The sequence below is a fragment of the Lissotriton vulgaris genome, chromosome 1_1 (genome assembly GCF_964263255.1).
Source record: "Lissotriton vulgaris chromosome 1_1, aLisVul1.2, whole genome shotgun sequence".
In the NCBI taxonomy this organism is placed as follows: Eukaryota; Metazoa; Chordata; class Amphibia; order Caudata; family Salamandridae; genus Lissotriton; species Lissotriton vulgaris.
The window spans coordinates 1,773,712,291-1,773,727,081 of NC_141685.1; the positions used below are offsets into that span (position 1 = coordinate 1,773,712,291).

General features: G+C 46.5%; 1 protein-coding gene across 1 annotated transcript in view; it reads left to right on the plus strand.

Annotated features, from left to right (window-relative positions):
• SLC38A1 (solute carrier family 38 member 1) overlaps positions 1–14,791 on the plus strand; it is a 421,899-nt gene that overhangs the window by 391,190 nt on the left and 15,918 nt on the right. The window contains exon 13 of the mRNA XM_086919085.1: positions 10,126–10,244. Coding sequence (XP_086775211.1) covers positions 10,126–10,244 — 119 coding nt within the window. The remainder of the gene's footprint in view (positions 1–10,125; positions 10,245–14,791) is intronic.

A 14,791-nucleotide genomic window follows, 5' to 3' on the forward strand; every position in this document is an offset into this window, starting at 1 on the left:
GCAATAGGTCTCGTATTTGCAATAGTTGGAGCTATTGGCATTGTAAATGACAATGCCTTTTATTCTTTTGTTTTGAAAACCTACAAGCCATGCATAAACATGCACTTTGTACGTGTAGTCCTTGCTTACGAGAAGCAAGGCTGTCAGTAAAAGAGACTGCCAGCTTTGCTTCTCATAAGCAAGGACTACAATTACAAAGTGCTTGTTTACGCACAGCTTGCAGGTTTTCAAACGCTTTTATTAAAAGGCATTGCCATTTACAATGCCAATAGCTCAAACTCTCGCAAATGCAAGACCTATTGCATTGCAAATGCTTGTTTTAATGAACTGTACAACTACAGATTTGACTCTAGTGAGTCCCCGCCTGTGGCGGCGCAGCGTACTGTGAGCCACAGCATCCCAATGCTAGCCGTGCCAGGGGAAGGCCAGATTCTGAAAGAGACGGGTATCCCTGAGACATCATAGAAGGAACAGTTCCACAGTGTCAGGAAGCCACCCGAGCCCTGTGAGCCACAGATTTCTCAAGTCACCAGAGCCTTTGGCCGGGCATAGAAAAGCAGTGAGCCATGGTGGCACAGAGCTACCTTAGACCGTGGCAGGGCATCCTTTTAAGATGAAGTTTTGTGCAGCTCTGTCTTAAATGCACCAAAATGATTACAAACACAAAATTGTTTTTCCCCAAGGACTTGCAAGTCTAATAGGCACCATAGAGGCACCAGTGCCACCGCATTCACAATTATAAACATTTGCATAGCTCCCATGCGGTTGTCTCTTGAGAGGCGCTGTATCAGCTGTGCATTTTCCTGCAGACCCCGGCACTAGCTGTAGTGCAGTGTGAGGGCAGTAGCAGCCCAGACCCCTCTGCGGAGGACGCCCCCTGACCAGCTGTGCAGGGCTAACAGAATGCGGGTGGGATATTAAGCCGGCCTTTGTTTAGTAATTACAGTTATATGGGAATCCCAGCATATGACATGATAATCCACATTTGTAAAGCGGCACAATCACCCGTAAGGGTCTCTAGGCGCCTGGGGCCGTCGGGAAGATTAAGCAAGCTATTGTCCAGAGTCATGATGGTAATTTGGAAATGTTACTATTGATGCCAAGCCCTCCAGAGATCAGCCCCAGCCCGCTTTGAGAAGGTTGCAAAAGTCCCTCTGAAGCCCCCTCGAAGGGATTTCTCAGATCTTGCGGTTGTCAAAATACACATAAATCTGAAAGGCACTGCTTCTGAGCGCTCCATAAAATCATAGCTCCCCGCCCCTTCCTCCGGGAGAGCCCCCTCTCCTGACCATTCACCCACTCCCCGCCTCATGTTTATTTCTAGGCAGATTCATTCAGGGGCCGGCGGCGCTCAATGGGGCTGTGTGGCAGCCGCCCCTAATTGGCGTTAAAGCACTCAGTACTTGGGAGCATATGCGGGGAGGGGGCTCCCAAGTCCCATCGAGCAGCGCACCCACTCGCAGGACCCTCAACCCGGAGGGGAAAGGCAGAGCAGAAGCTGAAAGTGTCAGGGTGTGAGGGAGCTGGAACTGGTACGGACCGAGGGACATTACCCCTTGCATTCCGCAGGTGTGGGAGCAGGAAGGGGGTTAATGAAGCTGCCTTCTACAGGCAGAGAAATCTCGGTATAAGCCCCACAGGCCAGACCACGAGGAAGGGCCAGTTGTTCTGCACTCTGGCTCTGCAGTACAAATGGGAAAGGGTTGGGGGGATGCGTACCCCATGGGGGGCATCGATGGAAGGACATTATCCCTGCATTCCACAGACGGGGCCCAGTGAGGTGGGTTCATGCACAGGTGCCCTCTACAGGCAGAGACAATGCGCTATAAGCCCCACAGGCCAGGCCAAGAGGAAGGGGCAGTGGCTCTGCACTCTGCAGTACAAATAGGAATGGGTGGATGCGCACCCCATCCGGGTCCTCGATGGAGGGACAGTGGTTTGGCTCCCCTCAGGCAAAGAGCCCGGAGGGGATCTTGGCGAGCTGCAATGTACAGGCAGGGCCTAGAATGAGGGCTGCGGGCATCGGACTGAGCGCCACACAGGCAAAGCCCCAGAGAGGGTGCTTCAAGGCTTTGCGCCCGCATGCAGGGGCCCAATGGGGTGTGAGGGGGCTCAAAACCTCAGAGAAGAGGTCTGCTTGAATCTCACAGGAAGGGCCATGAGAGGCTGGGAGAGAGTCCCAGAGGATAAAGGCGGTGGTCTCACCCGGCATAAAGAGGCCACTAAACAGGGTGCATCCAGCTCAGAGAGCCTACAGTGAAGTCTGCCCAACAGGTGGATCCAAGGAAGACAGGAACTCGCACAACTGAGGCAATCTTTTTTACTCCTAAAACAGTCTATAAATGATAACGTTTGTCTAAGGCTATAAGAGTAAATAAATTTGCCATTCAGGTCAGAGTGAGCGTTGGAACTTCAGACTGAGGTGAGCTGGGGCAGAGCAGAAAGTGTGTCTCTCTCGAAGAAGAAACCTAGGTTGGGATCCCGGCTCCCCACTTCACCAGCTTGTGTGATTCTTGGCCTATCGCGCCTCTTTGTATACAGCAACATTCGCAGCTCTTTAAAATGTAAATATTCTTATCTAGCTAATTGAAAGCTTAGAGCGCATCAAACAAAGTTGGTAGACACTGCTGAGAAACGCTGCAAGCAAATGCCGACCACAACAAGCAACCTTTCTTGGATTGAGTGTTTTCGGTCCCTCTGCACGGGCGAGACACAGGAAGCCAGGCTGGACTGCCCGGGACTGCCTGCTTGAGTGCGGGGCCACCAGCACAGACAGGAAGCGGACAGGAGCCTACCCCGCGCTCCTGTGAAGGGAAGGGGGCTAGCCGCCTACGAATCCCGTGCAGCGCCACTACCGCAGGACAGGACGAGAGGAGTATGAGAGACCCGGTGAGTGGGGGCATCGGGGCACATTGACGGCTAGACTGATAGACAGAAGTCATTAGGCGCGGTCATTCGGCACGTTCGGCACGTTCACAACACCAGAGCTGCAGCGCCCAGGAGAGTCTGAACACGTGATGCGAGCCCACCAGCTGAAGCTCGTCCTCGAGGTGAAATGGCCGAGGTTATACGCGTAACCACCCCCTCTCAGCCATTACCAGTAAACCCACAACAATAAGTCTTTCGCTGGAGCAGCGCTATGCGCTGCTAACACCAGCGAGACCTAAAAAGCACCAATCACATTAGTTCACAACAGCTGAACAGAAGCGCACAGGAGAGTGTGCACAGGGCCAGCAGAAGCGGCAGTGAGGTGGCTTTTTACATTACTTGTTGATTTTAAATAATTCCATAACATGAGAGCCCACCGTGGTTAAATAAAAAGCACCAATCACATTAGTTCACAACAGCTGAACGGAAGCGCACAGGAGAGTGTGCACAGGGCCAGCAGAAGCGGCAGTGAGGCGGCTTTTTACATAACTTGTTGATTTTAATTAATTCCATAACATGAGAGCTCTCGTAGAAATGATATATTGTAAGCCGTTCTTTTAACCGTAATGGTGTCAGCGACAAGAAGGGTTACGAAGTTTGAGACGTGGTAATGCTTTGGAATTTAAAAGCAACCATAGTCCCAGTGAGGCGGCTTTTAACGTACCTTTGCGACTTTTAACACCGTGGTTAAATAAAAATCACCAAACACATTAGTTAACAACATCTGAACTGAAGCGCACAGGAGAGTCTGCACACGGCCAGCAGAAGCGCGTGCCACTTGCCTAAAATAATTAGAGACGCGGATGTCATTAGGCGCGATCACAACAACTGATCTGCAGTGCCCTGGAGAGTCAAGAGCGTGCAACTTACCTAAAAGAAATGCGAGGCACGGACGTCATTAGGCGCGATCACAACAACAGATCTGCAGCGCAGATCTGCAGCGCCAAAAAAAAAAAGCGCGTGCAACTTGACTAAAAAAAAAACGAGACACGGAAGTCATTAGGCGCGATCGCAAAAACAGATCTGCAGCGCCCTGGAGAGTCTGCACACGTGATGCAAGCCCGACTGCAGAAGCGCGTCCTCGAGATGAAATCGCCGAGGTGAAGCGCGTAACCACCCCCTGTGCCCCATTCCTGGCAAACCCACAACAATAGGTCTTTCGCTGGAGCAGCGCCTCGCGCTGCTAACACCAGCGAGACCTAAAAAGGAGCACATCCACACAAAACAGTAGTTCCCTTTAGAAAAGTGTTTGTGGTTTTAGCCAATATTTTTTTTAAAGTCTGGCACCAGCCAAGACCTTTCGATTTTACAAAAAGTATATGTATGATATACCTACTTGTAGGGGCTTTCAGATAGTGCTCTTTCTCCATTGATCTGTTATTGATTCATTCATTTTATCTTCCACAGAGTATAGCATTGGGTAATGGATTAACCCACTTCAGCCATTGGCTAACCTTACTGTGAGCGATGGCATTCTGCACTTTCAGAACAAGCGCAACCAGACACAAAGTAGTTCCCTTAAGTACCAAGGACTACTTTGGCAATGTGAACTTTTTGAAGCCAGAAAAATATTTTTGCTTTTATCCAATTTTTTTTCAGATTGGTAAGGGACCTGCAGCTTCACAGCAATAAGGTTTTACAAAAACCATAACAAAACAAGCACTGACAAAGAAAAGAGGCTGGCGACGATCGCCAGATGTTTTGTCTTTGCCGATACTTGTTTTTACATTGCATAGGCTTGGTAGATTCCCCTACAATGAAGTTTTGCAAAAACCATGACAAGAAATAACATGCATTGACGAAGCCAAAAGGCTGCCATCTAACTCCAGACCAACTACTTGTTGCTTTATTGGGGTACCTTGCACAACCTACTTACCTTATTCGTCTATACACACGGGGTCCTATTGTGTCTGTCATGGCCATCAGTGCAATGTAAGCTGTGTTGCTTCCTGCTATACTATAATGGAGCACATTTTCCATAATTGTAGCATTTTACATGTGCCCTGTTGAAAGAAGCCTGATTTTTGCGCATTCGCACATCAAGACATTATGGCGTAAAACAATTTACTTTGTATCCAATGCAGAAAATGAGGGGAATCCAGCAGCTGTTACTGAGCTGGTTGAGGACAGCCCCAGTGAAATATGCTGAATGTATCCCCATGTAATTCTGACGTTCAGATTTGCATTCGGAGTAGCAACTTGCAAGGGAAGTTTTTTATTTTCTCTTTCAGCTGAGCCTAATACAAAGGCTTTACTTAAAGGGCCATCAGCCCTTCCTTTTTTATAGTCTCAATCTAGTTGGAAGCTTTCTGGAGCCTAACACCCAGAGATGCAAATCCAATCGAGGTTTTTGATTTTATTCAATTTATGTATTTTAGAGCTATGCATACACAGTAAGAACATCAGATGTCTGTCTGAGTAATTAGATTAATATTAAAGTAAATAGCACTTAGTAATAATTTTCTTTACTTCATTTATTTTCTAGCTCTCCCCATCCCAACATAGGGTATCAGAGCATGTTACATCAAACACACAATTTATACAGAGAATCCTACACGTGTGTAAGTCAATGTAAATGAAACTTCAAATAAAGCAATGTGGATTACATATCCTCCATATTGGTAGGCATAAAATATTAAGAGTGTCTGATGTGGATAACAACAAAGTCAGGATTTAATAATATAACAGTGGTTGAGGTTGTTTGTACTAATAGAAATACGTTACTAGCAAAAGGAACCCTATTTATCAAATGTGTATGTAAAAATATTGAGGAAAAAAACGGTAAGGTTCTAAACCTATGACTTGCATTTGCAGGAACCTCATGATCTGCAAATAACAAAAGGATCTCTGTGACTAGAGCAGTAACTGATTCAACTTTCTCTATAAAATACAAATCCGAGATCTGCATGTTTTAAGTTGTGTTTTGCAACACGCACGTTACCCATCTACTCTATTTTATGATGCATAAAAACCGTGCCTAGACAGAACACAGATTGGTCCAGCAAGTGCATTAACCACCAGAGATATGTTTCCGTTATTATTATCCCCTGAAAATTACTGGGGACACAGATATCTCTGCAGCAGGTGCATTCATCTTCACTCCCTTCGATCATCCCTCAGTCAAACAATCTGAATGGAAAGTATCCATCAGACACGAAACCTACAATTCTTAATGTTCTTCTACTTAACGCACTTTCTTTTCCAAAACATCATGAGGATATTTCTGATCTAACTCTCACAATAAAGACATACTTATTGTTATGACCCGAGACCTACCCAGATATTGCCTATGTTATCCTCCAATTATCTAATGCAACCTCTAGACCACCCGGGCAATTCAGGGGGCGGTATAGCAATCGTTAGCTGTAGCATTGTTACAGGTCACACATTTCAGGGAGGAGAAATTATGATCTTTTCACTCAAAACGGACCATGACAACTCGTTTTCTGGTGCCTTCATTTATTGACCATCCCTGGCCCAGAATTTATTTTACCATACTCTCTTGGAATCTTTGGCCCCTTACATATATTAAATATGCTAATTTTTGTATTTGGGGTGATCTAAATATGCATTTTGATGACCCTACCCATCTCTAGATCATTTGTTGGGCCCATTTTTTTCAAACATAGCAGAGCTACATCCTACACTCCCTCCCTAATTTGGACTGAGAATGTTTTTGTTCCTTTCTACATTACTCTTATGCGTTCCATTTCATGAAACTCGGGTCTTATCCACACCTCCAAGTTAGGTTCCACTTGGTACAAAACGAGAGAAGCCAAACTCAAGGAACTTCTTTACAAAACTCCCATTGAACTTACCAAGGATAGAACCACAGCAGTCACAACTTTCAATAATTGGCTAACCTCTGCACCTGACGATATTGCCCCCATGAAACATTGTCAAGGCCACTGCGAACAACTCTCTGCTGCATGGTTTAAAGACGAACTTCGGTTGGCCGAAAGACACTGTAAGAACCAGAATAGCTCTGACGTTCCAGCTATTCAGTGGAGACAAAAGTCCACAATGGGACAGCTCTGAAGGACTAGCACTCACTAATTTGCATCACCAAGACTTGATTTTATACTAATAAAATGTAATCGTCGTCCAATTCTGCTGGGTATATTTTTCACATTGCAAAGAACTATTTGAAACTGGAAGCATGTAAAAGTTCCATTATTGCATTGCCTGAACTTTGTTTGAATTTGCCTTCATTATTTTCGAAAACAATTTTGAGCTGCAAAATTAATTTCCCCCTCTCTGTCCTACAGAACAGACTGTAGCCACATTAATGGAGCTCAAACCTCTGAGCAATACCCAATTAGCCAATTTAACAATACTTTCTACGATGGAAAGATCTATACTTATGCCCTCCATTTAAATCAGGTTCACCCAGTGGCCCCTGCCCACCATTGATAGATGCCCCGGAAGCTGAGATGCTTTTACCACTGATTACGGACATGTGTATTATAATCATTTCTTTGGCTATGGTCCTTGACCAATGGCAACATCCCATAACTTACGTTTGTTAAAAAAACTTCATTGGATCCAAATGTTCTAAGCACCTATTGACCCATCTCATTGTTTCTATTTCTATTTAAGATCTTGGAAAAAACATCAACAAGCAGATCTCCACCTACTTGAAAGCTAAAAAAACATTCTTGGCAACTCACGCTTTGGTTTCAGGCCTTTGCATAGAACGGAAACTGCCTTAGTAGCAGCCACGGACAGTATCAGGTCTAAACGGAACTTAGGACACTCATACATGCTCATTTATCTGTGCTCACATTCTCAATGGGTGCTGCTACTCCTTTCCTATCTTGTCCTATCCCAAACAACTGTAGGGTACCTCAGAGCTCCGCCATCAGCACCCCCCCTTCATTTAATATCTACCCACGACCTCTAGCCTTTCTGCTTCCCCCTTTTGGATTTCAAGTAATAACATATGCAGACAATATGCAAATGATTGTGTCCTTCTCAGGAGATCAAAAGCAAACCAACTCAATTTTCAGAGCTTTTCTGACTACAGTTGCTCTATGGATGCAATCCAACAGGCTCAAGCTGGACGGTAATAAAACTGCAGTGCTCCTCCTCTGTCATCCCACCATTCAGTGGTCACCTGACTGGTGGCTTCCAGAGTAAGGCATCTCTCGCTGCTCAGCGAACTCAGCAAATAATCTTGGCTTTTTGAAAGACAACCAATAAAATTTCAAGAATAAGATACATAAGATGGCTAGTGCCGCCTTCTTCTTCGGCAAAACACACTGCGTTCATTCTCTTATCACGTCATGATTGGACAATGGAAATGCACTATGTTTGGACCTATCAGACTCAGCCGCGGTCGGTAGTGGGATGACCTGCAGGGCGGTGATGTGGGGAGGGGGAAGGGCAGGTTGCGGGGTGGTAATGTATGGATTAAGGAGTTTTACAGGTAAGTAAACATATAAATAAATAAAACGAATTTTGTTGCGCGCATTGCATCACATTTGGTGACCACCCTCCACCCTCCCCTTCCCCCTCCCCACGTCACTGCCCTGCAGGTCATCCCAATACAGACCGCAGCTGAGTAGACTATCTTCTCCACCGCCTCAAGTGGTACAAAACACGGCTGCACCTCTATTCCTGAAACTGCCCCCACATCTTCAGTATACAATCACCCTAACAATTTACACCTGCCCCACCATGGAGAAACAGGCAGCTTTGAAAGCCCTTTGCCTTGCCCACAGAGCAAAAAGCAGCTTTGGACCTTTATATTTAAGAAACAACCTTAATCTCTATTGGCCTACTCATCACCTTAGATCCTCCTTTCAAACTCTGCTCTAGATCTTCATAATTCGCAAGGTATGTTTGGGGGGGCTTCAGCAGCATAGCGTGGGAAGCGGCCTCACCCCCGTTCTTACCTGTGGCTGTCACGGTACTCGCCAGTACCCCCCTGCTTTTCTGCGGCTATCGGGTGGCAAACCCAATGACCACCCGCACAACAGCTAGCTACGCCACTGGGGTGCTTTCGTTCTCCTATCTCACAGCGACTCTCTGGAACAAGCTTCTGGTGAATCTTAAGAATCTTTCTAATCATCTTATGTACCGCAAAAAAATAAAGACCCGCCTTTTCTAGTTTTCTTCAGTATAAGGGCACCCTTTTTGGGTAATCGCCCACTCTAGCAATACCCTGGGCAGAGTTCGCAGAGTTGCACTACTCGTAGCTACGTGAATTGCAAAAAAAACTCTGTCGCACTACACAGAGCTCCGCAAGTGGCGGAGTACAGTAGAAAAATGCGGTTTGCGATGATTGCACAGTGTCGGATCCTTGTCCACACTGTGCAATCATTGCATACAGCACCATGCACAGTGCAAGCTTATCTTTTCTGCAGCTCAAGTAGATTTTTACTTGAGCAGTAGCTTTCTCAACGCAAACAGGCAGTTTCTCAATGTGAGCAGTTGCGAGCATACGCGACCACTCGCAATGAGAAACCTGACTCCCCCGCATTGAGATACCTCACGGGCGGTTTATTTTCCATGCTCAGGCTCGCCAACTGGATGTTGGCGATTTCGAACGAGGAAAAATCTTGCCGGGAGGTGGATTTTCCTCTCTCTGCCTCGCTGCGCGAAGCAGAGTTTTTCAGAACTCCGTGAGCTCCGCGTAACGCGGAGTGCAGGAAACTCCGCAAACTCCATGAGCAGAGCGGAGTTCACCACTCAGGGTTATAAATACCCAAACATATAAAAAAATATTTTTAAATGCACCCTGTCTGTGACCAATCAAGTAAACCAGACCAGAGTTTGTCATGTGTCCCTGTTACTGGTTTCTTTGTGCAGGGTTAAAAAAATTAATTTGGTTGACTGTCGGACTCTGCTTTTCATGACTCTGCCCCACATGACTCCACTCCATTTCTTCTGCCACTCCTCGATTCCCCCAATTTATGGAATCGCACCAAATTATTTTCCATTTCTAGTACTTCAAGTATCACAAGTATCATGACCAAGTAGAAAGGTCTCCATGGACGATTTTGGGTCTCCTACTTACGAAGTCACTAGGCGTCAGTTCCTGGGGAAAGATACTCTATGTAAATAATGTTTATGTATTTATGTTGACTGCTTGCATCCCATTGGTTTCTAGCACAAAAATGCTTTCTTGACGTGTTTTTATGGCTATATTGATTTCCTCGGTGTTGACCAGTTGTTTTGAATACTGTCTTGTAGGTAATGTACACTCCGAGCTGCTGCACACGTACCAGAGTAAAACGGACATTCTCCTCTTGACAGTGCGATTGGCTGTGATCACTGCTGTAATACTCACCGTGCCAGTTTTGTTTTTTACTGTAAGTAAAAGATTTATCAAGGTTTGTGATAGAATATCAGTAGCAGAACGATGGTACTTCAAAGTGTGTGGGTTGCATGTTGCCAAAATATGGATTCAAGAGTTACCAGTGTGGGCGCTATCTCCCACTTCATCTGCATGACTGTCATAGCACCCATCGTGGGGGCAGATGGCACAGTGTTGTCCTCAAAAATAGACAAGGCAATACGTCCCCTAGTGATAAGATTCAAACAGCATTTCAAAATGCAGTCAATAATAAAGAGTGGGCTCAAAAAGAGAGTTCAAGACCAGATATTTAGAAAAACCATGAACGTTTATTAAAATACTGACGCAAAATATTGAAGTACAATACAGAAATGTAAAATATGTCAGGCTTAATAAATCAGTCAAAAGACAGAAATTAAATCCATGAATGCTCACAGAATTTAAAAACATGCACCATTAAGCAAAATCTAAAAAATTGACTAACCCCCAGATGCATCAAAGTTATGTTTTTGTCCTTAATAGCGAATTTTAAGGAATCGCTATTAAAGACTCGCAAAACGGGATGCACGTAGGAATCGCAATATTATTTGCGATTTCTACTGATTCCTTATTTGCGATTCGCTAATTGCGAATCGCAAATAAGGAATGGCTTTCCCATTCATTCCTATGGGCCTAAAGGCCCATAGGAATGAATGGGGAGTCATTCCTTATTGCGATTAGCAATTAGCGAATCGCAAATGTGCCGCAATTTCAAGGGTGCCAGGGTGTCCAAAGGACAGCCTGTTGCACCCCTGAAATGGTAATGTTCACTGGTGTTGCGCACACACATGTCCCAAGGACACGTAGTTTGACTTCGCGGTAAATAGCGGCCCCAGAGTGCGAATTCGCAATCTTGGAATGGTTCATGCACTGCATTTAAGGAATCGCAAATTGCGATTCCTCAAATGCAATCGCAATTTGAGAACTCACAATTATTTGTGAATTCTTAAATTGCGAGTGCATGAACCCTTGATGCAGCTCAAATGCCATTTTTGCGGGCGCAAACTGCCGAATTTTGCGATTCGCACCGTTTGCGCTCGCAAAAATGCTTGATGCATCTACCAGTAAGTCCAAATTGTCCAGTGAATTGATAGAGAGACCCAAAACAAACATGCTCACCCCACATTGAAGGGGTTTTGTAGCAAATTTCACCATGGAATGTAATAGGAAATGCACTGTCAGAATGGTGTCAGCAAATGTATCAACATTACAACAAATCAAAATGTAACACTATAAAACATCATATAATCCTAGCACTATCAATAATATTTTGCCCCTTCTGACCTGAAGTCATTGGATCTGTCAGAACAAACTTGTTACATGAACAATGACAAGAATCATAAATTGATTCAATATCGGGTGCAGGCAGGAAGAGTGAAAGCATCTAAAGCAGGGGTACTCATAGTACGGCCCGCGGGGCGCCAGCGGCCCGGCAAGCCTTCCCTGGCGGCCCGCGGACCTTGCAGACATTGCCCGTGTTTTACTTTTTTTTTTTAAGAGTGTCAGGAAACACCCCTGGGGCAGCGCGACTCAGGCAGCAGCTCTGTGGGGGCCGGGCGATTCCTGTCATAGTCAGAGGCGCTAAGGGGTAAACAAAGCCTCATTAACACGCGAATGGTGTTTTAAAAACCTGTGAAATGCTTGGTGGGGTGTTTGCGCGTGCGTGCGTGTGCGTGTGTGTTTATCTGCACATATATAATCGTGCTATTGTAATCTAATCAGTGTGGTCCTGAACAGAAGTATCTTACACAGCAGCACAAAAACTAATATAAAGCCTCCGGAAGACACCACATCACATAACGAACTGCACCCCTTCGATGTGGGGTTTGGCACGTGCGATAGACGAGGTGTGACCCAGCAGGGCTACAGAAGGTTGGTGCAGCACACCCTGAAGGGGAGGCGAGGACCCTTCTAGATTCGCCTCCATGCCACTTTCAGCACATGCCAACTTGCATATTTCTGAAAGAATTCATGCTGAAAAACACATTTGTTCGGCACCTAGATATTAGCAGAGCCCTCAGTGACTACCAGGGTACTGACTGCTGTGTGTGCCGGAGAGGAAAGGGGTCAGTCAGTAGCGGGTAAAATGAGCCCAGTGGCTTTCCATAATGCAACCAATTCGGATCCCACACTAAATGCTTCGCAAAAGACAGCAGCATGACGTCAGAAGCACACAGTAGCAGTGCATTAACCGGAAACTGTAATGCAGATTAATGTACAGGAGCTTCCCTTGTGACAGCCTCATAAATAAGGCATCAAACCTAGTCCAACTGCACATTCAACTATTTCAGTGTACACATTTGTTTGCCTCTGAAGCAGCTTCCATGACACTTCCAGAACAGCGGGTTTACTTTGATTATTTAAAATAAAAGCAATAGGTATTATGTTGTCATTGGAAGCGTGTTCTATTCGCTCCTGAGAGCTCAATGTAGACATCACAATACCCAAGACTTGCTCTTTTCTTCTGTCTTCGTCTCAGAGAAAGTATCGCTTGACAGTAGTACCTCGACTGTCACCCACAGGACCCGTGCTTTCATGCACCCTCTGCTGCTTCCTGACATGATGTAGGAGTCATTCAAACCTCCCGGCTTCACCTCACAAACTGCATGACCGTCCCACGCCATCTGCCTTAACCACACAGCGCTCAGTACTTTTATACACCTCTGCGTTCACTGCATGAAACGTTTGGTTTTTCCAGTACTTCTACCCTCTCCTACAATAAATGCACGACTTTCTCACGTCTTGTGTCTGTCCCTGCTTTCCAGCACTTCTGCCTGCAGCAACTGTGTGTGTGTGTCTCAGCCCGGGCGCAGAGGGAGAGGAGGCGAGGGAGACCTCAGAGTGAGTGAGGATGACAGAGGGAAGGAAAGGAGAGAGACAGAGGGAAGGAGGCAGAAGAGAGGGGGGGAGGCAGACCTCAGAGCGAGAGAGCGGGAAGGAGAGAGAGGGAGACAGAGGAAAGGAGAGAGAAAGAGACAGAGGGAAGGAGGCAGAGGAGGGAGGGAGGCAGAGGGAGGGAAGGAGGCAGGGAGGCAGAGGAGGCAGGGAGGCAGAGGAGGCAGGGAGGGAGGTAGGCAGAAGGAGGGAGGGAGGCAGAGGGAGGGAGGGAGACAGACCTCAGAGTGAGGGAGAGGGAAGTAGAGAGAGGGTGACAGAGGGAAGGAAGGAGAGGGAGGAAGACAGAGGGAAGGAGGGAGAGGGAAGGAGAGAGAGGGAGACAGAGGGAAGGAGGGAAAGGGGAGGAGGGAGAGGGGAGTCGGGAGAGGGGAGGCGGGAGAGGGGAGGAGGGAGAGGGACAGAGGGGAGGGGGGAGAGGGAAGAGGGAGAGGGACAGAGGGGAGGGGGAGAGGGAAGGAGCGAGAGGGAGACCTCAGAGTGAGGGAGAGGAAAGGAGAGAGGGAGAGAGAGGGAAACAGGGGGAGGGAGAGGGAAACAGAGTGAGGGGGAGGGAGACAGAGTGAACGAGAGAGGGAGAGGGAGGATGAGAGAGGGAGAGGGAGAGAGGGAGGGAGAAAGAGAGGGAGAGAGGGGAGGAGAAAGAACGAGAGAGAGAGAGATGTGTGTATGCCGGGTCTAGTGGCTCAGTGGACTAAGGCATCCGCTGCAGGGATCTGTGATCAACCTCATGGTCACAGTTTTTTTTGTTGCTCTAGCTTCGCCCCCTCCCCCACTGACCCCGCCCCCACCGGTGCGGCCCTCGGACACAAACCACACTGTAAATTTGGCCCCCGAGAGAAAGTTTGTGAGTACCCATGATCTAAAGGCTTCCTCTGGAGTTCATCGAGAACAACATGACATACGAAATAACCAGTGCAGATTTTGCTGCATGAGGTGTCAATGAGAACATATAAAGATACACAAAATATTATGAAATAAAGCCATGTTATTTTAAAAGGATGTTGAGGTCTAGTTGAGGCCTAGTTAATTTGTCTCAAATGCAAATGACTCATATTATTAATCACATATACGACTAATCAGAAAATAACTTCTACACCAGTTACCCCCCCAGCCCCCATGCCATCAAGTGGAGTTTATCCAGGTACAATTTTTTAACCAACAGAATCTAATAAGCTGGGACATTTGCTTGTTCTATAAGAGCAGGTGCCTGAAAGATCACAGTATGCAACGTGCAAGTGCCAGTGGCTAGGCGCCAGGGCCAGCTGAAGGTGTGAAACTGAGGATGACGACTACTAGGCTGTTTCACAATTGATCATCCCATGGGCTATGCTTTTTATGACGCCAAGAAGGGAGACATGTGGCACTTAACAGTTTACTGACTAAATGCAAGCCGATGATCAGACAAATGGAAGTTAAAAGCAGGCATCAGAGTGGTGAGCATAGGAAGCAGAAATCATCACTTGTCACCTAAGTACAACATTACCATTTCAATTTTTTTCAGTGCTTGTTGCAGTGGCAGGGGTATTACACACACAAGAGTCTGTATGCAAATTCCAGGGGTACTGAGTTAACCAACCGAGGCTGTATCATGATTGGCTCTGCTCTCGGAGCAGAGGTGAGCCCCTG